General features: G+C 43.3%; 1 protein-coding gene across 1 annotated transcript in view; it reads right to left on the bottom strand.

The window, feature by feature from the left end:
• The window catches only part of NECAB1 (N-terminal EF-hand calcium binding protein 1), a 72502-nt gene extending 47833 nt beyond the window's left edge, over positions 1-24669 (bottom strand). The window contains exons 1-3 of the mRNA XM_052787236.1: positions 24566-24669; positions 19330-19354; positions 6902-7010 (exon numbers count right to left, since the gene is read on the bottom strand). Coding sequence (XP_052643196.1) covers positions 6902-7010; positions 19330-19354; positions 24566-24613 — 182 coding nt within the window. The 5' untranslated portion in view covers positions 24614-24669. The remainder of the gene's footprint in view (positions 1-6901; positions 7011-19329; positions 19355-24565) is intronic.
• Positions 24670-25676: the final 1007 nt, after the last annotated feature.

The following is a 25676-nucleotide window of genomic DNA, read 5'->3' as shown; positions in this document are numbered from 1 at the left end:
AGGCAAAGATAAGCTCTTCCTCTTGCTCCTTCCCTGCTCACAGCCATGCCCCCACATTGGTCTAACTCATACTGTGGTGGCTTGGCTCCTACTCAACACACTGTGGGCATCTACCTTGGCCTCCTGATACCTTCAACAGAGCTTAAGATGTTGCCCAAATGCTTAGTGTGCTTATTTCTAGGCTATCTGCAAAACACTGAAACCATTATGAATAAGGGGAGGAGGATCATTGTACAACTCTAGGTTGAAGCTTAAGTCTTTAATAATCACTGCTCTCGATTTCTTGCTTATACTTTCTTTTTTTTTAAGGGTCTGTAAATACAAGACATTGCTTTGCAGTAGATGCAAGTGCTAAGCGCATGCTAGGAAACCAGAACCTAGAGACCTGGCTGTAACAGCCCAGACCTAATCACTGCTGCATCAATGCAAAGCCTTTTCTTATACTGACAGAGCAAGGGCATATGAGTGGGGACCTTCTGTAACAGCTTCGTTATACTATTTCATGGTATGTGATTGCATAGGGATTGCCCAAAGGTTTCATGAGATCCTGGAAAGCACAAATAGAAGTGACTTGCAGTGGAAGTCAAATGCCTAATTGGCTTTCAGCTTCAATCTGAAGTAATGACAATACTGGAAACTGCATTTAAGGAAGAACAGTTAACTGGTACCCCCCTAAAGCAGTCACCTTGTGCTAATTACACATCAGGAACGCTAGTTGTATGGCCTAATCAAAGCATTCTACTGTCTCTTTTTGTAGCTTTTGAAGCACACTATCTCTGAATAATCAGAAGTTGCTTGTTTTACTGAAGAACGTTAACATTAATTTAATGTATGAATTAATTCTTGGTATTATCTCCCTGCCTTCATTAACAAACAGGAGACTGGCATTCACTGGGTCACCACAGTGGCCCATTGGTCCAGTGTCCTCTTGTTTGTGGTCACAGGAGGCTTTTAAAAAAAAAAACCAACTTATTTTAAGGCCTTGTGAACAGGTATCAGCTAGTCTGCCCATGGGGGGAACTTCTATGTAACTCTGTGTATCTAGTAGTTGGCCCATAAATTAATTATTATATTAGCTTATGGTTCAGTGGATGGAAGACCCCACCACAAATTTAATTCTTTACAATTTATCTTCTTGATTGCCAGTTCTTACAAATACAATTTTTGTATTAAAACACCTTCAAGAAAGGTAAAACATTGTAGCAGTACTAAAATATGGGAAAAAATAACTTATTTTTTGCACGGACACACTACTTCACCTAATTTGGTTGTCTAGATAGCGATAGCATCATTATTAATCTATGTCGTACCTGGTATATGTTAACTTATACATTTGTTTCTGACTGTATCAAAAGGAAAAAGGAATGGAAGTTAAAAAAATCAGGCAATCAATTTGTATGGCATGTCTTTACTGGTGTTTATTTAATATTTAAAATGTTATTAAAAGGTAATGTAGATTTTATGAAATAGAAAGAAAAAAATAGCCAGTCTACACATAAGTACATTCATAAACTGCAAAATATATGTCCCAAGGATGTACCGAAGAAAGATCCTCAGCTAATGCAAATTTTCAGTAAAAGCAATGATCTACCCTGAATGAATAACCTGTACTTTAGGGTCTAGACAAATTGTAAATAAAAATTCATCCTGGCATAATGAATTCCTATTCAACCTATCTCCTGGAAACTTTATGTGGTGGTAACTAACTCTTACTCATCTTTTTGCCTGGTGATTATGGTCACTGCAGTACCAATTGACTCTTCTTTTACTTTGTAAAAAGATAACACCTGTCTGCACCAAATAGCAAGGCACAGAGATCATAGTTAGGCAGACACAACCTTAATTACTGGGAAGTTAACCCCCCTATTATTTGCCCTGCTGTCACATTGAAAATGGTAATTGCTCATTTTAGCAGTCTTCCATAGCCCATCCGCTTTGTAACAGGTATGTTACATTAGCTTGGCTTGGTCTTTTAGAAAGTTAATAATCTTCTAAATCTCTCTTCAACAAGACTGACATTAGGATCTGTGTAACAGGGGTTTTTAATACCTGGTTAATTTAGTTCCCTTAAAAGTGTTAAGCCAGTGTAAGTCTTTTATGCTTTGAATATTTTTTTGAAAGATTGCTGCAACAGAGCTGAGAAGGGAATTCAGATTTCCTGAGCTTGTGGCCCATGGATATCACCCCAAGGCCACCTCTCCTTTTTTATCCTCAGGCTTTGAAGTACAAAGACTCATGCACACAGACAGTGAGGATTTGAATGCTGGCAGAGCTAAAAGATTTAATGCAGGTGGAAACAACCCAAAGTCTGCTCTTGTGACAAGCTGGATATGAAGTCTTGAGATACTCCAAGAAATGATCTAGCGGATCATGACATGCTTCCCTAGCCATCTGACCTAGGCATTTATGTGTAGTGTAAATCACTGCATAATCTCAATGCTTACAAAAATATTTCTGGGATAGGGAACTAAAGTCTGCATTTTGTAAATAGTGAAGTGAAGCAGAGAGAAGATAAATGATTTTCCCAGAGTTTGACAGAGTCTGTATTTTAACTGGATGAGAGAGACAAAATAATCTGTGCAAATCTCCTACTAGATACACAGCTGAGTAGACTTTCTCACCCTCCTCTACTGAAAACCAGCCATAAACTACTTGGGCATTACAGGCACAAACCACGATTTTCATTTCATTCCCTCAGGTAATTTGCAAGTGAAAACATCACAAAATAGGTGGTTTGGTGATTGTTTGATATGTACATGATTCTCCTAATGCTTACATTACAAAACTTCCCAAGGTTCAATGAACATTTTGCTACTTTTCTTAGCCAGCTAGTTAATTTGAGACATTTTACATAATCAGCAAATGCCAGTGAGTAAAGTTTTTGCCTCCTTATTATATCTGCTTCGTGTGATTTTTGCTGGAAAACTATACAAAAGAGGAATTTATATTATACTGTCCAAGTTGTCTCTCTTTGCTATATCCATCTGATATTTGGCATGCTCCATCTTGCTGCCTGCCTGGTGACAGGGTTCTCAAAAGCTTTCAAAGGTGCTGAGGGAAAGTCTTTGAAATATATTTGTCTCTGTCAAAGAGAAAGATCAAGCAGTGTAGAATACCTTTCAGCTGCAAAGTCAGGGACTAAGCCTTTTATCAGTTAAAGACTTCATGAAAAAAACATACTCAAAAAGCTTCTTGTTGCTGTTTTAAATCAAAGCTTTAAGCATGTTTTCTTATTATCTATATCTAGGTTCTACTCTATAACAAATGTTAACCAGTCAATAGAAAGCCCCCTTTCTTCTGATTGGAAAAGGTAATTTTGTAGGTTTTCTTAGTCTTCCACCTGTTCAGTTCCCTGAAATACATGAAAATATGATCCTTCATGGTTCTCTGTGACTTTTGTGCCCTGCTTTTTGCCAGGCTTTTCTTGGACAGTGAGAATGATCCCTCCCTCAGATGGCTGCTGTGCCAGTTTCATTACCTGTTCTCAGCTACTAACTGTAGTATTCGGCAAAGTTGCACCTATTCTTCGGGTATGCCTATCTCCCAGGAGGAAAAAAGTAATGTTATTCTCACTTTTCTACATATTTTTCAGATCCAGATATTCTCTGCTAAAGAGAAAAAGGTTTACAAATAATAAAAAAATTACAAATAAAAATATTTTACAAATTAAAAAAAAAGCTTACAAATAAAAAGAAAGGAAAAATAGATGTAGAACATCTATCTTTTTTTCTTAGAAATCTTACATAGTCATCAAGGACATTTGCCTTTATCAGGATGCTCCCTGACAAATTCAGACAAATGGAATCAATGGTAAAATAAAACAACTCTCATGCAGTTATGTGGTGCACATGAGGAAGTCCAAAGCTGTATGAATGAGTATTTGGCTCTGAAACGAGTCTTTAACTCTGGGTTAAAAATTTCTGTGACGGCCCTTAATCTGCTAAGCAAATTCCCAGGGTGTTCTAAGAAGCACGTGATTCATTTTGCTAAGATTAGTTAGACTGCGTGCATTGTATTTGCTGAAGATCATATTTGTTTCTCAGTCTTTGCCACTGATTTTAAGAAACCTGAGGAAATTAAAACGTTACACTTATTTCTTCCATACACAGTACCTATTTATTTAGCAGTATTTCTGCAACCTTCTGCTTTGAATTTATAGCACATAAGTACTTTTGACAAATTAGGGAAATATGGGAAATTAGGGAAATAATGACAGCCTTCTCTTCTTATGATAAGAGATAACCTGTTTATATTGCTGCTTCTCCTGTGTTGTTTGTTATGGAGAATGATACATCTGGGAAACCTGTTTCTCTGTCTTTGTTGCATCCTAGCACCAAGAATCTTCAGCACAGGATGGTTTACTGGATGCTTTAGGATGGCCTTGGGATTAGGAGTCCAATTCCATGCTTCTTTTGTGCTGTCTTAAATCTAATGATTCTGGGGAGGTTATGCCTGATTTACAGAAACATAAGTGAGATCAGAGCTAAAAAACAAATCCACAGAGTTATACAGGCATTTATTCCTAGGGGATATAATCCTCTGTTTATATGAATTATGTGCCCATGTGAATGCTTTTAGGACTGCAGAGAACAGATCTAGAAGAGGATTCCTAACTGTAGATATTTCATATCTCCGTATGATCACACAGACAGTATTGCTCATGAGCAGTACTTCATACATGTTTATAAAAAAGCAACTAAGCTCTTAAGACAGAAAAGAAATGTGGTTCTGCATATAGACTGTATATTTAAATGGACTTCGAGGCCTTCTGCTGCAAGGGTAGTTATGTCAATGGTCAGCATCACGCCTGGTCGTTGACAGGCCACCAGGGCGATGGGCCTGGGCTGGGGTTGGCATTTGGGGCTAGTGATACACAACTGTCATGGCAATTGGGTGTTTGCAGAGGAGGGCTGGCAGAAGTTGAGAAAGAGGGGAACAAGGAGGGGCATGATGCTGTGACGCAGACATCCAAAGGAGAAAAAGGCATACGAGAGTCACTGTCAGGAAGAGCTGGCCAAGGGGAAAGGCCTGTCTGGAGCTACTTGGGGTAATGTGCAAGTCCTAAAGTATTAAGGTGATTGCCAAATTCATGTGTCTGAGGAACAAGGCTACTGATATCTCACCGTGAGTTAGTGTCTGGATGTTTACGAAGTAGATGAATCACAAAATCACAGCCTGTTGGTTTTGTTTCCCTGTGGAAGGTAAAAAACCCAGAGACACAGTGGAGTTTGGCATTGGATGAGATAAGGTCCTGTTACACTTCTACATTTTCTTACAGTAAACATAGGAGGCAGGGCTGTGATACCATCTTAATACTTGTTGCTCCACTGTATGCAGCTGAGAAAAGCAATACTGACTTACAGTGTACTTTCTCCTTGTAACCAGAATCATAACCCACACCATGATTACTACACGATGTCTTCATAACCTCTTAGCAAAAGCAATAAATGCCCTCTCCTCACGACCTTCTCTACCACAGGAATAGTCTGATTTAAAAACCACTAGCTTAGTAACACTCTCCTAATTAACAGTAAATGGGACACCTGCTGTGAATAACTGCAGATGGCCAGAAAGCAAATAAAAAGGAAATTCATTCTCTTCTTCAGTCGTAATATCATAGGATGGATGAGGTTGGAAGGGACCTCTAGAGGTCATCTGGTCCAAGCCCCCTCCTCAAGCTGGGCTACCTAGAGCCAGTTGCCCAGAACCATGTCCAGACAGCTTTTGAATACCTCCAAGGATGAGACTCCACAAGCTCTGTGGGCAACCTGTGCCAGTGCCTGGTCACCCTCACAGTAAAAAGTATTTCCTGATATTCAGAGGGAACCACCTCTGTTTGGGTTTGTGCCCATTGCCTCTGGTCCTGTCACCAGGCACCACTGAAAAGAGCCTGGCTCTTTCCTCTTTGAACCCTCCCTTGAGGTATTTATATACATTGATGAAGTCCCCCTGATCCTTCTCTTCTCCAGGCTAAACAGTCCCAGCTCTCTCAGCCTTTCCTCATACATGAGGTGCACCAGTCACTTAATCATCTTTGCCACCCTTCATTGGACTGTCTCCAGCATGTCCATGTCTCTCTTGTACTGAGGATCCCAGAACTGGACCCAGCATTCCAGGTGTGGCCGCACCAGCGCTGAGCAGAGGGGAAGGGTCACCTGCTGGCAATACTTTGTCTAAAGCAACCCAGAATACCATTTGCCGCCTTTGCTGCAAGGGCATATAGTTAGCTCATGTTCAACTTGGTGTCCATGCCAGGTCCTTTTCTGCCACGCTGCTTTCCAGATGGGTGGCCCCCAGCATATATTGGTGCATGGGGTTGTTCCTCCCCAGGTGCAGGACTTTGCATCTCTCCTTGTTGAACTTCATGAAGTTCCTGTCAGCTCATTTCCCTGTGGCCTTGTTAAGCCCAACTGTAATGGGGATATCCAAACAGCCTAAGTGACAGCACCAACACAATTACCATGCCAGCAGCAGACAGGATGGCTTTTTCCGCTCTTCACTATATATGATTTCTTCATTTATTTTTTTTCCCTGCTCAACATCCAGTCCAAGTATTCATCTCATGTAATGAATCAGCAAAGTGTGATCAAGAATTGAGGAACTCATCTTTAAGCTTGAAGGAGACCACAGCCCCTTTTCCTTACTATCATGGGTGGGGAACACAGAAGGCATCCAGTTTCCAACCTGTGTTCTCAGTACCCAAATCACATTTATTGGAATATGCAGGTATTTCTACAGGGTTTAGAAACACTTCACTTGTATGGTTTAGAGCCATATGACACAGCCTATCTTCCCTGAAGCAGCATTCTTCTTAGACTTGTTTTCTAAAATCAGGCTGATATCTTTTTTCTGTTCTGAGGTACAGAGGGTAGGACTGTATTTGTAAGAGGGGGGTACTTACTCAGTATTGTGTGTATCAATGGTGTGAAAAAGTTCATGCAGTTCTTCTCCACTCAGAACTCCGTCAGCAAAGTAAGCTTTGAATTCATCAAAGGACAGTTTTCCATCATCTGAAACAATGAAGAAATGGAAAGTGCCTTAGTTTCATTTATGGTTTTTCTTGTTTACTTCATGCAGTAGAAGAGGAAACTATTAAAAACCTCTAGCACTTCAGATTAAATGTAGAAACTTCACATATTTGATCAAGACAGATAAAGAACATGATGCTAAATGCATCAGCTGTTTTATCAGAGTTCTCAGTTTGCCTGGTAACTCTGTTACTCTTCCTCCTTCTTATCCTTCAAGCAAAGATAGCTTAGTTTTGGTAAGTCTCTACTGACAAACATGTCAATAGAGTCCTGTCTTTGCCCTGATCCCACCAACTGTGGCTTCTCCCCATCCTGCCCCACACTTCCCCTACTTGCTCCCTGCCTGTGTCCTTGCCTCTGCATGGAACATCAGTGACCTCCTGAGACTGAGTGGGACATGTTAGTTCAATGAAAATTTCTTCAGCTATCTAGAGCTATTTCCCTTTCCTTTTCCTCCTCTTTCTTTCCTCTGCTCCCTGCTTCCCACATGGGAGACTGAGACTCACATGCACAATTCAACAGCAGCAGGGATCTGACCCTGGCTCTCCTCTCTAGCTAAGGACACTAACCAATACACTGCACTGGTCTGCAGCATTTTGATTCTCTCTTTCTTCGTAAAACATATCTTTCTCAAAAAGCTCTATGCTTGGTGTGTAATTAACTAAATAAATTATAAAAAAAATTTGACTTTCATGGAATAGGAAGCCAGCTTTGTGTCCTTTTCCACTGGAAAGAATTTCAGCTCATTTTCTTGGTCAGCATAGAAAACAATAAATTTCTATTTGCCAGCATGTAATTCATCTGGAGATTACACCAAAATATAGGAATGAGAAAACTGGTTTGGACATATACCAGAGGTCAGTAAAAATCTGCAGATGGATTTTTCAGATGGAGTTTGAATTGACTATTTAATATACAATGAAGCCCAACTATGAAGAAGTTGACTTTTTTTCCTAAGTGTCCACTGTTCTCATTGTTCGGGACAAAACCAACCATCACCACATGGGTCCTGATCATCACCAATAACATGTCCATGTAGTTAGAAAGTGTCTGCAGGACTAATGGGACTCAGAGGAAGGAGAAGTACCGTATGATAACATTTAGAAGAACAGTAATGGAATGTACATTAATTCAAGAGGAGAAAGTCCTTATTACAATAGCTACTACATTATTTAGTGGAGTCTGTTTCACCTGTTTCTTAAGTTAGCTTTAATTATAGCAAGTCCTTGACTACATGAGGGAAAATCCTTGAGATGAGATGTATTAAACAGATTAATTCATCTGGTATTTTCAGGATGTTACCACTTCAGATTGAGGCTCTATCCTCCTTTTGTCAGATTGAACTGTGCACAACCATCAATGCTTTCTAAAGGGTATTCCAATAACTACTAGAGCATTTCATTGAAGAAAGGATTGTTCTTGTATCCCACCTCACTTACGCATGTCTGATAACCCCAGAGAAGTTGCTATACTGCAGATTTTGCATGTTTGTTTTTTTTTTTTTTATTAGTGACATCAGAAATGGATAAAATGTGCTGCAATTTGGACAGCTTGTCCCACCCCAGTGTGGCTGTGGCTGCAGTGACAGAAGTGGCAGAGTTAGGCTATTGTCTGTTTTGGAAAGCAGGACTCTGGGGTGCAAGGAGCATTAGACTTTAACTCTGGCCTCTAATCATATCACAATGACTATTTAAACAGCATATGACAGTCAGCACAAGTGATTTTTTCCTGAGTATATGATTCAAGGCTGAGGAGAAGGAACCAGTTAAAGGAAGATATATAAAATAATTCTGCATGCTGAAATGACCTAGAGCCTGGATGAGGCTTTGAATGACATTGTATAGAAGGTGATCTGAGAAACCAACAAATGCTTGTCAGCAGGATGTTAAAAAAATGAAAGAAAGAAGTTTGTAAATGGAAAGCTGACCCCACAGAAGTCCACGAGATTTCATCACGGATCCCTCAGCAACAGCTATTTGCTTCTGTCCTGAAGAATAACAGTCCTTTTTTCTCTGCTGTACAGGCATGACTTCAGAAGAAGTGCATGGGTCAGGATGAGGCAAATCGGTAACTTCCTTAAAACAGGGCAATTTGTTCCTCTTTGACTAGTGTAGTAAGCTTTAAATGCAAGACTGATAATCAGCAAAAAAAAGCCAAAAAAAGAAGATCCACCTTTTGCTTTTATTTAGAAGAAGTTTGAATGGTTAAACGGTAGCTAAATAATAATTTATTTAAACAGATTGAGCCTTTGCATGAAGCATAAAGAATATTTTCAAAGCCTAACACTTCAAAACTCTGTTTTGGGTAGCACTAAGTTTAAGTTCACATGTGTCTTTCTCTTCCTTCAGTAACATACTGAATCGCTCATAGGGCACTGAACACCTGCAGAGGATAAGACTAAGATGTCCTAAGCACCAGACTAATCTACAACATTTTGTGGCCTAATTTTATAGTGGTGAAGAACCTATTATAAAGGCAGTATCTGAATCCTGTGATGACATGCTGTACTATGGCATGCAGATTTGAAGAGCAGAGCTGAGAGGTTTCCTCACTCTTTTACTTGCTATTATCTCATAATTTCTTTGACTTGAATATATGGCTTCAAATATGTAATCATCAAGAGGTTTCAAAATTGTACAAATTAAACGTCTGCTTCAACAAAAACATTTTGAAATGTTTAATATGAAAAGACAGATTGTAGCTGGAGATAATCATCGTTATGATCAAAATAAAATGTCAAGATCTACAAGAGCTAAAAACCAAGATGGCACAATACTGTGTTGAAGGTAGGCAATTGTCTTTGACAGAGCTGCCATGATTACCTAATTGAGAATCTAAATACATCTGCCATTTGGCACTGGTTACAGAGAAGGAATATCAAATATTAAGTGTGTTGAAACGGGCTTCTTGTCACAGCTATGCTTCCTTTGGCTAGTACAGATACAAGTGATTGTTTAATCAAACTGCCTTTGCAGCTTTAGCCTTTGCTGGGAAGGGTGATTTGCATATAAGTTATACACATACTCAAGAAACTAGTGATTTTTGACAGCTTCCCTGAGATAAACATATTATGAGTTTACTCAAAGAACAGTCTGGGTGTGACACAAAACCTGAAACATCTGTCTGTTTATCTCTGTTCTTCAGGATCATTGGCTTTACATCAATCCAGAAAATCAATGGTCTGTCAACAGCCAGATTGGGCACTTTAGCTATTTTCTTTATATTTTATCATCCAAGAGCAGACATTGCCTTTTGCTTCATTGCCATTTATTCTCAATAACACTTTGGACTTTACTGACTGACACATCACTGAACTTGTTGCTGGCAAAACCCAAGCAGGTTTGTTCCTGTTTGGTTACTTGCAGACTTCATACAGTTACATTTACTGAAAAAAGCTTTGATTCTCCAGGACTTGTCTCTGATTTTGTATGAGTGTAGCTGTTTTGCTAGTGCAGCCAGGGACTCAGCTGCTGGTGGCCCAGGCCACCCCTGCGCTTCCTCAGTGCTCAGGTGAAGCTCAGACCCAACCCCTAACAAGTGCTCCTTGTGCCATTTGATTGAAGACTTGTTTGCCTAGCCAGTTTTTTTTTCAGGTGTCACGAATGGCTTTTAGTGTAAAGGCTGTGTTACGTATCCTCAGCACCACCTCCCTGGGGCACACCTCGCTGCGCCCAGATAAACACTGTCTGGTTTAAGTGCTTCGGAGCAGCTGAGCAGAAATGTCTATTATAGATGCTTCTATCCTCGTCACTGGCAAAGCGACAGGGGATGGATGATTCATGAAAGACAAACTTCTCTGAAGCCATGCATCCCTCAGACAAATCAACCTTCAGCAGCGTTTGCCTTGGCAACGTTATCTCAAAGAAGCTGTTTTGCAAGCCTTGCTTACTTTTGTGTATCTTCTCTGATGTCTTTCAAAAGCAGGGTTTCTTCAAAAATGGGCACAGTTGCCCATCCTCCTTAGAGCCAAAACACTCCTGACTGGCAGACAAAAATATAAACAATAAAATGTATCTCCCCATGTTGCACGTGCAAGTTTAGAAATATATTTACATGGTGCTTTAGGGGAGCCTTCCTTCAGGTTACAATTGCATTCTTACATTTATTTCAGTAAAATTCACCTCTCTATTGAATAGATGGTTTTATGTCTAAAAACCCAAGTGATATCCCCCAGACAGTCCATTCCAGAAACACTAGTAATCTCCAGGACGCATTTCAGATAGCCTATGACTTCAATAGACAACAGCATATCTGATGAAGGAAAGCCATACACATACTCTCTTTTTGAGCTGAAAGATGACTTCAGTGAGTGAAAAGACACCAAGCAAATAATGGACAAGGGCACGTATATATTTGGAGTCTACATGCCCAAAGACAATCGCAAATGGTGAGTCCGCAGCCAGTGAAGGAAGTTACGGTGATGTAGAGGAGCAGGATGTCTCGCAGAGATGCCAGCAAATGCTGGAGGGCAACAAAAGAGCTTCCACTCCCACCTATTTCGGGCTTCTTGTTAGGACTGTGAGCCTTTTCTAGCAGTTAAACATGCCTGTGGGTGCCACAGAGGACCACCAAAGCAGTCTTTCCATAGCAGGAGCCACATCAGATGGAGCTCATATGGCTGAATGGCAGCCCTGGGGCTTATGGCGATTGGAAGAGCCACATGGAAGAGCTTATGGCAATTGCAGGGAAAAACGCCACTGGGCTAAAGCTCATCCTGGGGCTTACTCTGGCGGGATGGGATTTGGAAAGCAGAGCCCATGGCACTGTCCCGGCCCGACCAGGTGGTGCCCAGCCTGCCTCCAGACTGGCAACGTGCACACTGCCAGGGCAGTCGGGTTATTTAGAGTCTGGGCCTCTACAAGCACAGTCTTCTGCCCTTGTAGGGCAAAAATTAGCAAAAGAAGAAGAGATAACAAGTGAAACCAATAAATGGAAAAATCCCCTGCAGCAGAAAGTATTTATTCTCCAGGAAGGTACAACAGGGACTAGGAAATGACAGTGCTCAAAATGAAGCTGTCACTTCTGCCATGGGAAAGGCAAGGGCCAAAACCACAGCCCCATCCAGGCCCTCACAGCTCTCAGTGGGAGCTGACTTCCTAAATCCCTTGTGGGAGTTGTGACACCCCTTTATGCCTTTTTGAAATCTGTCTGCCTTTCAAGAACTTAAAACCTTAAAGTGCCTCACTCAGGCCACAGTCCCCTGCATGGCTGAAGCAAACAGTGGGAAGGCAGCATAAACGCGGTCCTCCTCCCAGCTCACCTGCTCCTGGGGACCTGCTGTGTGACTTGCCTTTCTGGAAGACACTGATAGTCCATCCCTGCTGTAAAAGGTCTGGATCAGAGCACTTGAGTGCTAAAAGATATTGCCCTATACACAGAGAAAATGAGGTAGTGGGGACACACACATAGCAACAGACACGGATGGACTGAACCAGATGCAAAAGTTGAAAAAAACCGGATTTATTAGCATATGGCACATAAGCTGGAATCAGACCACAGAAGAGCTGCCAAAATAATAAATTTCAGTGTGCCAAAGAGTACGCTGACAATATCCACCAGGTCCCAGGCATAAGGGGTTGCATAAGAAAAAGCACAGACGTAGGCTGAAGCTTTAAAGATTCTGGGCAAATGCACTAAGCTTTCATTGACTCTGATCTGTATTGAGCGTTGATATAACCAGAAATAATGATTTTGAACCATTATTCCAGCTCTTATGCTGGAAAACCTTAGCACATGTAACCAAGTGGTCCCAAGGGGACTAGGCTAACAGGGAGAGGGTTTAGGCTTAAAAGTAGGAATTTTGTCCTTATAGAAATAATAACATTTGGAATCTGGAGCGTAGAGTCCAGCCCTGCAGCACCTGAAGGACCCAGGGAGGTCGGATGGGGAATCCCACCACAGGCAGAGCCTGGGCTCTGAAACAGGAGCCAGGGTGGTGTCTGCAATGGATCCAGATGGTCAGGAAGCAAACAGCAGCGTGGCGAGAGTCCCTGGAGGCTGGTCTACAAAGGTTTTGCCTTACAAATTCATTTTACCAATACTGATTGAATAATTTGGGAGCTCAAATCAGCAATGCTGCAGTTCAGAGAATTTCTGTGCTCTGGCTCCCATTCAGAATATATGTTCTGTAAAGTCATCCAGTACATGCATAGCTCCAATGTGGCCACTATGATGTTAAGACCTGGCCCTTCTGTGTATCATGGCGCATAGAACTTCCCCAAGCAATTCCTGCGCATAGCTGTTTTTCTCAAGGAAGGGCACACAAGAGTTGGGTCACCCTGTCACAGTGTGACATATCTGGCCAGTCGATGTGTACGGAGCAGAGAGCCCACACACTGCTGCAGCTGCCACTGCGCAGCACTGCTGGGGGCAAGTCTATGGACTAGCTGAAGACCTCATGAGATGCCAAGACATTGTGGACTCTGATTAGGAGATACCGGCCAAGGAAAAAATGCTGAAATCGGGGACTTGTCATGCTTTGCTTCAGTGTAACTCTAAAACTTCCCTTGGAAAAAAGTTTAATCCCATAAGTGGTGATCTTCAGAGAGCCTCCAGGCCAACTCTGATGCTTCACATTAGGGTGATTCAGGAGATCCCCTTCCTGAGGTGCTTCCCCTGCCTCTCCCAGGCATAGTCACTCAGTCCTCTGGGATGGCTTAAATTAGCACTCCGGGCTACAAGCTAGAGCCACTGAGAAGTCACTGTCTGAGGACTGCTGCAGTGAGGCAACTATCGCCCTGCCAGAGCTCACCTGGAGACACATGAGCAGACACAGCTCATAGAAGACTCACCTGCAAAGTCAATGTTTGTCCTGCGGTGGCACTGTCAATAAATAATGAATATGAAAACAACTGTTCTGATCTCTGCAAAACTGACTCTAGAGTGAGTGTTGTGAGTTTTCCTCTTGATCATCGTACAGGTGCAGCTTGGTGGCTTTTTGGTTATTCTGTGGAAATTTTGTCAGGTGATGTAAATGTGTATGCTCTGTGCATCAGTCTCTTTGGACACTGACACCAGTGGAAGCTATAGGATACTACTGCTGCACTCTGTTGCCTTATTTTAAAGAGTCCTTTATTTATGACCTGCAGCTTTTTGTTGGGATAATGTGTGCATGGCTTTAGAGCTGGTCTGAAATCCCCAGGCCACTGCAATCAACAACAATTTTGCTACTGCTGGAGTGCCGTGTGTTTTACAGAAGGCACTGGGGGACTTTTCCTATATAATTTCTTATGTTAAAGGCAAGACAGAAGATACTGTTAGTATTATCATGCTATACAGTTTTAGCATTCTACATTTAAAAGTGTGATGTCCCTGCTCTGTACCAGGGACATCAGGGGGTGCTGAACAAAGACATATGACAGAAGATTAGTCTCATCTGACTGTATTTGTAATTTTACAGATTCTAGTTCAATGAAATTATAAAACCCACTTTTTTTGGGGGGGGGCAGCAGCTTTCAGTGAGTGTTTGTTTGAAATGTCAGAGAAAAAAATGAAACCAAACAAATGTGCTGGTTCTGGCATTAATAGTATTTTGTTGCTGGTCTGTTCTGGGTGTTTGATATTCAGGTTTGGCCACCTCTGGAGGTTTAGTCTTGCTTTGTTTAGTCAATTTTTTAATTTCCCCTTATTTGGTTGCAGTCATTTCTGACTGCCTGCAGCAGCATACTGTTTACTGTGCTCCTTACAGTTAAGGCTTTTTTTTCTTTGGAAAGTCTCTGCTTCTACAGCAGATATTACCTACAGTGTTTTCAAATATCTTCCTCTTAGGAGCTTTAAGAATGTTTGAGATATAGCTTATACTCAGTGCTTTTTCATAACAACTGAGTTGTATTTGCAAATCAATGACAGCATCTATATATAGACTTTCTTTTCTAAACCTGTCATATTAGAGCTGCTCTTTTTAGTTAACTCCTGCTTGGAGCTGATCTGAGGGTTTGGGGGCAGAAGCTGTAATTCTGGAACAAGGCCATAATCAAATACCAGTTCTAAACTTGTAGAGGCGAGAGAGACAGCTCAGAGGTTCTCCTTCTGGAGGACGTGGCTGGGGGGTCACTCTCTCCTCCCTCCAGGTTTAACTGGATGGCCATTTCCACACTGAAAAGTGCTGAAGGGAGTTTTAAATGCCAAGGCATGCCATGTTCCCTAAGGGTAGTTTTAAATGCTAGGGCATGCCATGTCAAGGCAGGAGAGGAAGCTCACACCTTAAAGGGTGGTTATTGTGCTGGGATGTGTGCTCAGCAGCCCACAGCCAGGCAAGCATGCCGCTGGGCTCAGTCATTCATTTCCACCTTCGTAAGGGAATAGACCTGAAGCAGCCAGGGTCCCCTCAAGAAAAAGCTGGAGATGATAAAGTAGAAAGGGAAGAGCAGCCCTCTTCTCCCACAAGATGATGGGAAGAGAAATGACCCCCACCATGATGCAGGCAAAGGCAGGGCAGTGCTCTCTAGTTATTTGGTGGTACTCCTCAATTCTGGTCAGTGTTGAACCATCAGTGTTGAAGCACCTTGCCACAGCTGAAAGAAGACTGTTAGTCTTGCAAGATGAAGAGTTGCATTCTCAGCAGATTATAGCTTTTTTTCTTCTCCATTTTGACAGTCAGACTGTTTGTGATTGGATTTCTGCAACATGGTCTATATTTGAATTTCCGTTCCTGTGCTACCAGGAGGGAATTATAGCATGAGGCTATACTAATAGGGCACATGTCAAAGCTGCATGGTCAGGAGAGGCCCTAGGGTGACCTTTACCAACAACTGATATTGTTTCACTCAATTGCAAATCACTGCAAGTCTAATGGGGTGCCCCATGTCCCTCAGCATATCAGAAGGTAAGAGAAACACCTCATGCAGACAAGCAGGAGGATAAGCACATATAGGTGCTGCAGTCACATGTGTGTGGAACAACCACTGTTGCCTGTGAGAAGAAGGAGGTAAAAAATGATGTTGATTAGGAAAAACTGCATTTGGCAGTTCCAGTTTTCCGTATTACTTGTCCCTGCTGGCTAGGGACAAGATTCTATTTTTTGAGAGGAATCTAATGAGTTTGATTTTGGTTTAAATAGCAAAAGAAATGAAATAAATGAAGAACTTTACTTTTAGCTAGAATTTTTCCAAATTAGCTTTCCTTTGAATGTATGGAGTTTTGTAAAGCAAACCTGACCGAAACTTCATTTTGACATGCAGACCCGAAACTTCTCCTTTCCAAAAAGGTCAATGTGCAACATCTCACCTTTATGTAATTGCTTTTTTTCCCTCAGGGTTTTCTGTTGCTTTTGTCAATATTATGAACCATATATTTCTTAGAAATGAGATATTCCTTCCCTATGCCTTGTTCTCCCTCTAAGAAAATCACACGACCTTTTCAGTTATGGGAGGAGTGTGGATCTGCTCCATACGGAGCGGAGCTGCTCAGCCATGAAATAAGAACTGAAGATAAGAGTTTATGAAGCTGATCGTCTTGTGAAAGCTGTGCATGGCTGATATTTCTAGAAACAGGAGGGTAACAGAATGATATATGTACCTGGGCTAGCAAAGAAAGAAGCCACCACCCCAAAAGAAACAACATTTGTACAGCTTCTTTCAAATAGGGGAATGACTGTTTGGTAGAGGAGTTTTTCAATTAAACCCAGCTGTCATAAATCCTTGGAGTATTTTTGAATAACAGCAATTCAGCAGGATTTCTTGGCTCTTTTGATCTCTTATTTTATATTGTCTTGCAAGAATAGCTGCCTTTCCTTGTGGAAGGCTAACCTGAAGTCCCACAGGCCCTAAATTCATAGCAAGAATGCTATCTCCTATAATACTGCTACTTATCAGCTTGATCCACTTTTTTGGATGTATTTTTTTCTTGCTGTCAAGCAAGTACCTAGTAAGGTTTTTGATGATAAATTTTGGGGGGATATCTTAATCTCACAGAGAATGAATATGGCAGCTCTGAGAGAGTCCTATTAAAAGTGTATGGGTTAACAGGAGCGTGTCATGGACAGTAATGTAGTATTTGTTACTGTAAGCCAGTCCTCGGTTTTCTGCAGCACAGAAAGGTGACACTGAAAGTGTAACTATCTGAGTCATTAACAAAAGCTAATAATCTGTGTTGACAACAGTGTAAGCATTTTAGATGAGTGCTCACTTTCTGAGAAGGTACTTAACATCCCAGCCCTAAAACAAATCTCCTCCTTATTAATGTGGCATGAGCTTGTGCAGTGCTAGATTAGCAAAGTGGAAGTCCCACGGGCAATTGATGGTTGAGCAAACACAATTAAGCACAGAAGAGCTGAAACCATTTCAAGCTCATGGACTTAAATAATAGAACTACCGTGGCTGACCTTAGCCACTTTTCTCCCAATAAGATGTTGTAAAGGATCCATATATAGGTATGAACTTCAGTGACGAAAGTCTCTAGGGCCGACATGGCTTCACATTGTTCTGGAACAAGCAGGTTTGTCACTGATCATGTGAGCTGTTTCCCCAATTTTAATAGCAAAGTATCAATAATAAACTGTGGGGTAACCCCACAGAGGACTAGAAGTCTTCCTCACCACCGAAGTGCTGTGGATCCACCACGGCTGGGACAGAGCATGAGCTCAAAGTCCAGGGCAGGGACATGAAGCTGCAGGGGCTCTTTTTGACCCCCCGGGGGGATGACAACCGCTGCTCTGCACCACGCGCTCTGACTCTCATCAGTCTTCACAGCAGACACATAAACATCTATTCCAAACATGGCAAGGAGGTCTGTAGGGGATGCCACTAGAGCTTGGCTGTGGTTGGCACACAGCTAAGCTGGAAAAGTGCCACTGAAGGGGAAGGTCCTTCTCCTCCTCATCCTAGCCCTCACCTTGGGATTCAGCCTGCACCATCACTGCCCTTCCAAGCCACTGGCAAGCTGATTGAGGGAGATAAACCACTAACAAAAACCCCTCACAGTGATGGGTTTTGTGGTCCCTGAGCTCTCTGAAGGAGCCTGCCTTGGTTTTATGGGAAGTGCCGGTTGCTGCACATGAGCTGGGGCAAGAATATGCAGCCGGAGGTGGGCTGTCGGGGTGGGATTGCCCTCTCAGCAACAATAAACAGTTATTTGACAGACTCAGCTATACCATCAAACTGTATGGTAGCCCCTTACTGTCCAACAGCTCTTCTTGAAAGTGATTCTCTCTGATTTTCCCAATAGTATCCATGATGACTTTAAATACCAGAAAGTACACTTTATCGAACCTGCACAATACCTGTTTTCTGAGGATTCAGTGGGAATTACTTGTCAGGGTTAAACCTGTCTGAGCTGTGGGTTTGACACTCTTCAATGCTTTCAGGAAAAGACCAAAGTTTGGCTTGTGCTTCTGCAAGAATTTGCATCTCCCTTCTTCCCATACTTTGGTATTACTGTGCTAAATAATTGCGAGCTTGTATTTCCTTCTCGTCCTGCAAGATCTAACTCTGGTTATCTGAGTTAAGTATAAATACTATTATGGTAACTGCAGAGCTACAGAAGCTCTTCATAGCCTCGAGCATACCAAACCTCACACTCTGTGTAACGCAGGGAAGTAGCAGAGACTTCAGTTCTCTTCTGGGGTATGTGGCACAAACCTGACAATGTAACTTGTCCAAAATTGTGCAGCAATTCTGAGATGGAAAAAGGAGTTAAAGTTGGGTTCAAGACCATGACTATATATACCAGCAAAAAATTCCAGTGGTTACACTTGTGGTCCTTACAGCAAGGACCTTTCCCTGCTGCAGCCAAAATAAGAGCATTTGTGAAGCCTTACAGTACTATGCTCCAAGTTACTGAATTTAAATAAGGGAAGGAAAATCAGTCAGTAGCATAAGGGCAAAACTTTCTATCAAGAACATAATAAAAAACTCATGACTTTTGTGATATAAATATGTGAGTTGAATTCAAGGCTTTATTCTGCCTACTGATATGACAAACCAATACATAACTGCAAAATGTAGGAAACAAGTCTGCTGGATTTAGCCTATGGTGTTTTTAAAAAGTAATAAGATGGAGCTACTAACAAGTATTTCAAACCTGCTTGTGAACACAGTGTCACTAAGAAAACACCCACGTGTACCCAAAGTGCAAATCAGACAAACATGCCACGTTGTGAAAGCACAAGATCTGCCCTTTAAAGAACCTGTAGGGAGGATCAGTGCATAAAAAAATACATTGCATTGAACCTGTAGAAAACATAAAATGATATGAGGGATGGCTGGTTTTCCTGTTAGGATGCTTAAAGCATGACTTCAACTGCTGAATCAATTATGGATTTTTTTTTCCAAAGGGAGGGGGGAAGACATGTGACCAGTCTTACCATTCTTGTCTGCTCTTCTTAATATCTAAACAAAAAGAGAGAGAGAACAGAATCACTTTTTTTTTTTTTTGTATGGGTTAGTAGCACACAATGCTGTATTTAGTGGGCATTTATAGTTTCAGCTCTACACCATATTTTCATAATGCTGCATAAAACTGAAAAGCCCTTAGTGTGTCTCCATCCTTCCCTCAAGAGTATTGCTTCCTTTAACTCCTCCTGTGCTGTGTCCACAGAAAACCAGGACCATAATAAGAACCAGCTTTATTTTCTAGTTTGTGCATGACTTATAAGGATAATGTTTAGGCACAAAACCTGATACCGTATGGCTACCATGATACTGGATTCAGGATTGAGAGAAGTGGTTTAAAGCAGCAGAGCAAGGATGATAGCTGGGAGGATGTGCTGAGCATCTGAGATGGTGAGAAAGACTCAGGGTTTGTGTGGGCAGAGGAAGCAAAGGGAGAAGTCAGGAGAGGAGCCGGGTGGCATGAAGGGATCAGAGTGGGTGTGGGAGGCAGCGAGATCAGATGTGTGGGAGCAAATTTGAGGATTGCTCTGATAGCAAGTAGAAACCAGATACAGAAGAAAGGGGAGAGGGAAAGGATAGAGGTTTATAAGGTGGGAAGGCAAGGGCAGCACGAGGGTGCATGCTGTAGATCCTTCCCTGCAATACTTCTGCAGGAAAACTGTATGTGACCCCAGCTTACCCTCACGGTGTGCAGGTCTGCCTTTTCTCCCCGCTGTAAATGGCACCTGCTGGAGGAGCTATTTAAATACGTAGGCGAGAGTCTGTAACCTCTCATGCAAAGTCTGAGAAGATGATCCTGGGGGCTGCATCCCATGAGGAGAGGTGGCAGACCCTTCCAGGCCCAGCCCTGCCATCAGCAAGGGGACACAGCACCAACCCACCCGGAGCTGTATGCAGGTGCACTGGCCCTGTCTTACTGCCGGTGACACGCAGGCATGCCCGCCTGTCCCTGCTGGAGTCCTGCCGCAGGTAACACCACATTAGTCCACACTTTGGAGAAGGGATCAGGGATAGGGAGTGGACGCAACAGAAGGGGTCTCCTCCACTTTCTTTGCTCCTTGCTCTCCAGACGAGGTGGTTTTGCCATGGCATGGGTCACCATGTGACACTTCAGATACGTGCAATTGCCATCCATTGTCACTCTGCTATGTTTCCCGATGTAGTCCCCATCGCTACTTCAGTCTGAACCACAATGGGGAGTTGTCTGGGCAACGCTGTAAGAAGTTTAGGCAAGGGAAGAAAGCGAATCTTCCGAATATAGTTTCTATTGCTGCCATGAATATCAGTAAAGGGAAGAGTTTCAAAATGAGCACGTATAATTTTGAGAGCTGACAGCAATGGAAATGTTCTCCGGTTTGATAAACTGCTAGTAGTGTTTAAACAGCTTCTCCAGCACGTGCCATAACTGCTTTGCTCCTAGAGGTGAAACCCAAGGATCCAGATGCCAAGCTCTGTTGGAGCATCTTCATGACTGTATTCTGTAGGGTAGGGTTGGTGGGGACCTAACAGAATTGTGACCCACATCCAGGACTTCACTGATGGTCTCTAAGCTGAACTTTGCATTGGACCAAGTTTACAGCACATAAAGTATGAAATAAACTTAGTAAGATGACATCTCCCATCCCTATTGTCCTGGTTTCAGCTGGGATAGAGTTGATTGTCTTCCTAGTAGCTGGTATAGTGCTACATTTTTGAACTAGGTATGAGAATAATGTTGATAACACTGATGTCTTCAGTTGTTGCTAAGTAGTGTTTAGTCTAAAGTCAAGGATTTTTCAACTTCTGATGCCCAGCCAGCGAGAAGGCTGGAGGGGCCCCCACAAGAAGTTGGCACAGGACACAGCCAGGGCACCTGACCCAAACTGGCCAAAGGGGTATTCCATACCATGTAACGTCACATCTAGTATAGAAACTGGGGGGAGTGGGGGCAGGGAGATCGCTGCTCGGGGACCAACTGGGTGTCAGTCAGTGGGCGGTGAGCAATTGCACTGTGCATCATTTGTATATTCCAATCCTTTTATTATTACTGTTGTAATTTTATTAGTGTTATCATTATCATTATTAGTTTCTTCTTTTCTATTCTATTAAACCGTTCTTATCTCAACTCATGAGTTTTACTTCTTTTCCCAATTTTCTCCCCCATCCCACTGGGTGGGGCGGGGGGGTGAAGTCAGTGAGCGGCTGCGTGGTACTTAGTTGCTGGCTGGGGTTAAACCATGACACCTATATATCCAAGCAAATCATATATTGCAACCCAATTTTCAGTATGAGCATTGGACTGTTTGGGAGTTTAAAATTTTTACTCTTAAACTGGAAATTTTCTCCTAATGAGAACTAAAGACTAATTGCAGAGCAAAGGAAAGATCATTAAAATCATTATTAGAATAAAATAAAAACTCTTTCTACAATCCTTAACAGGTAAAATATAGTCCTAGATTCCTGGCAGGTTTGGCTGGATTTTGGGGGGAACTGCTGTTGGTCTTTCTCCTATCTCATTGACAAGCAGCCTTGTTTCCTTTTTGTGTCACCTGAAGGAAAAGTCAGTCTGCTTGTCAAGGTACCCACCTCCACGCTGCCTGTAGGGCTTGGTGCTGCTCTGGAGTTAGTAACTATACTTTAACAGATGGCAAAGCCAGCGTGCTGAAAGCTTTTGCAGATTTTCAGCTGGAAGTGGAGAGATTTGTGAAATTTGGTGAGGGTGGAGAAACACGATGCTCTGAGATCTAACGGCTTTCTTCTGCCCAGTTACACCCGATAAAAGGGAACAGTGGGTGCCCCCAAGCAGATGCATCCCAAAGGGGCTAGCGCTGAGACCCCGCTCCTCGCCTTGCAGGTGCCTGGGCCGAGCTGCACGCTGTGGGCATGTGTGCAACCATGTCTGATGGGACAGAGCAAGGTGTGCCTCAGCGAGGTGACAGATGTGCCTCAGCGAGGTGACACATATGCCCAGCACGGACCCAAGCAATATTGACAGATGACTGGTGACTTGTGCCATGAGTAGCAAGGGCCCATGCAGAGCCACACGGGTGTTACAGCAGCAGCAGGTGACGCAGCCCACACCTTGTGCAAGACATCTATGTGAGCAAGAGCGCTGGCTGCTCAGGCTTGGCTTATGGACGTATAGGACTGGGACAGCTGTAGTAGTGAAGTTTCAATCAACTAGAAGTGCCCCATAAATATGGGTCAAGGGTGGCAAAGTTTCCGCATAAGTAATTATTCTTTTTTATTTTTAAATTAATTTTAATTAATTGATTTGTGTGTATGTAATTTATTAATTATTATTTTTATTAATTAATTTTAATTTAAAAAAACCCAAAACACCTTAAGGAAATGTTAAAATCCTTTGGACACTTGATAGGGACTTTGACACAAAACCAGGGAGGAGGTTGCATTAGATGTCAGGTCTCTTTCATCATTAGGTCTCTGCCTATCCTCCAGTGGGACCAGGACCTCAGTGCCTGCCCTTTCTGTGCAGCCTTACAGCCAGTCTCTTGCTGCCTGGTTTAATATGCAGTTAAGTGTTTATAGGGGTGGAGGTACTTCACTGAGGGGTAATCACAGAGCTGCACCCCACCAAATATCTATGACATGAGTGTACTCTCACAGGTTGAAGGGCACCCAGGGTCCAGTCCCTGCTTTGAAGCAGGCAGACTAGGTTTGAATTTAAGGTTTTCCTCCGGATGCAAGAGCAGAAGTACAGCAGCAAGCCCCCCCCCTCCCTCCTCTTCACCAGTTTTGTGAAAGGCATCAGCTTTTCTATAAATATGAACCTGACATTGGTTTAAGAAATTGCTGAAAATTAAACAAATAATTTTCATTAGAATTAATATTTTACTTTGGGTGAAATTGGAAGTTTTGTTTATCAGATATTCTGACCATGTGCAGTTTCCTAACCCAGTGTGCTGAGTCAAACTGGGGAGTTGGCTCCATTTAATGCTTTTTAACTCTTTCCTGGCAACTTAGGTTTCTCTTCTGTCTTTGTGATGTATGCCTGTAATTCTCCTGTTTCTCTTACAAGTGCTATTTATAAGACAAAAAAGCTGCATTTTCATTATACACTTGAATGGAAATAATAAAAGTCCACCAAGAGTCTAATTTAAATGGTTTCTCATGGAGACTAGAGAAATCAGGAGATGAGCAGATGAGGGCTGCTTGAAATAATTTGGGGAAAAGCTTGGGGAAGTTAATGTGGGCACATTACAGAAAACATCTAGGTAAAGGGTCCTTCAATACAGAACGTGTCATTTCCAGCTGATATTGTGGACTAACCCTGGTGTAAGAGTTGGTCTGAAGTAGATCAGAGTTGGTAGCAGAGTTGGTCTGAAGATTTGTAGGTCTCATCAAGGGCAGGGGATACTTTGGAGATCTTTGGGTGGGAGTTTGCCATTTATCGGGACTTGCCTTGGACCAAAGAAATGCTCTGTGCTGGGCAAGTTTAGACAGAAAACTTTACAGCTGCATCCTGTGAGATGCTGTGCCCTTAGGGATGGTCTAGCACAGCCCCCCTGCGGGGTAGGATGGCCAGGTTCCCAGGCGGGCACCTCGCTGGGCTCCCCCTCAAGGGGCTGAGGGGCTCAGGGTTGCTCTGTGCATCAACCCTGGGCACCTCCAATCCATCAGGGTCTAATGGGATGGGAGGGAGCCTGCACAGTTCTGGAAAAAAAACTTTTGCAGGGTGAGAAACTGTTCAGTGAAATGCCCAGGAAAAAAAAAAAAAAAAAATCCAAGCAATGTGTTTTGAAAAGTGACAGCATTTTCACCCAGCACCTCTCCTAACCACCCCAGCCGCTAACCCGCTCTCCTCACACATGCACGCCATTGGATGCAAATTCGTTCCCCTCATTAACATTTTAAACGGTAAAAACATTTAAAAAAATAGGAAAGGGGAAGGAAAAAGGAAAGGGAAGAGGAAAGGAAAAGGGAAAGGGAAAGACCCACAGCCTTGCTGGGCTTCACCCCCTTCCACCCCAGGGAGGAAATCACGGCTCCAGAAAAAAAGAAAAAAAAAAAGGAAAAAAAAAAGAAAAAAAGAAATAAAAGGGGGGGGGGGAGAAATTTAAAAAAAATAAAAAAGGAGGGGAAAAAGAAAAAAAGACAAGGGAAAAAGGCAAAAAAGAAAAAAAAGACGTGTGTCGTCCCCCCCCCACACTTGCAGTTGCTGCCTGTGCTGGAGGGAGGGGGTTCGCCTCAAGGATGCGGCGTACTCACATCGCGGAAGATGCGCAGCCCCGCTCCCAGCTCCAGCTCCGCCGCCATCCGCCCGCCGCAGCCGCCGACACCGCCCGCAGCGGCGGCGGGGCCGGGGGGGGGCGGGGCGGACCGGAGCGGACCGGCCCCCCGGCCCCGGCGATGGTTGCCTTGCCGGGGGGGCCGAGCCGCAGGCCCCGCCTCGCCTGTCGCTGGAGAACTGGCCCCAAATCGGCCGGAGCGGGGGCTGCTCGGGGTGCTTCTCACCCCGGCGGGTAGCGGAAGGGGTTTGTCCCATCCCGCTCCGCAGCCGCCCTGTTGCATCGTTCGAGGGTGCTCGTGGCTCGGCTTGCCTTCTCTCCACGGAAGAAACTCGGTTCTCGCAGTCTGTCTTCGTCAGGTCAAGTTTTCGTCATCGTCTCGGCTGCTCTCCCCTTCGACGCGCTCACTGGGGGGAGGGCTGTCTGGCACGCCGCAAGACCCCGGACCGAACCGAACGCGCTTTGACGCCCCAGCAGCGTGGAGGGGCGGCGGGCCGCAGCCGCGCTTTCCCACGGCTCATGGCGGACGGCACCATAAGCTGCGCTCTGCGAAAGCACCCGGGCTGGAGAATAAGGTCCTTAAATATAATATACCCCTCCAGGTGGCCTGGCCAAAAATCAGGGGCTGTGGGCACCTGGGCGTGCTGGTGTTTCTGGAGGGGAGCAAGCGGGGAGCTGCGGGATGGGGCGGGAGCCGGCTCTGCGGGGTGAGGGCAGGTGAGGAGGAGGATGCCGGCGTGAGGGGGAGAGCAGTTCTGAGGGAAACTCCCCCTCGCCCCCCCGTGTTATTTCGGACACAAGCTAAGAGGTTATTACATGGACGTCACGTAACGGGGGCTTTGTCTTTGCTCTTCCACCACACGCCGCCAGCAGATGGCTTTGCAGTTATACGTTAGATATTACAATAATATTATACACTATGTATTACATTATTATATATTATTGTAGAGGATGTTATGCTTCATAACAAATGTTAGAATGAAGTTTTTGCTTTAAAACGCCTCCACGTATGAAAAGCCTCAGCCGTGGCGTGACTTGCTGTGCGTGGGTCTTCCTGCTGCTTCCACCCCTCTTTCCACGTTTCAGAAGAA

Source organism: Harpia harpyja, chromosome 5 (genome assembly GCF_026419915.1).
Source record: "Harpia harpyja isolate bHarHar1 chromosome 5, bHarHar1 primary haplotype, whole genome shotgun sequence".
NCBI classification, from domain to species: domain Eukaryota; kingdom Metazoa; phylum Chordata; class Aves; order Accipitriformes; family Accipitridae; genus Harpia; species Harpia harpyja.
This window is presented reverse-complemented; position numbering and strand designations above follow the sequence as displayed.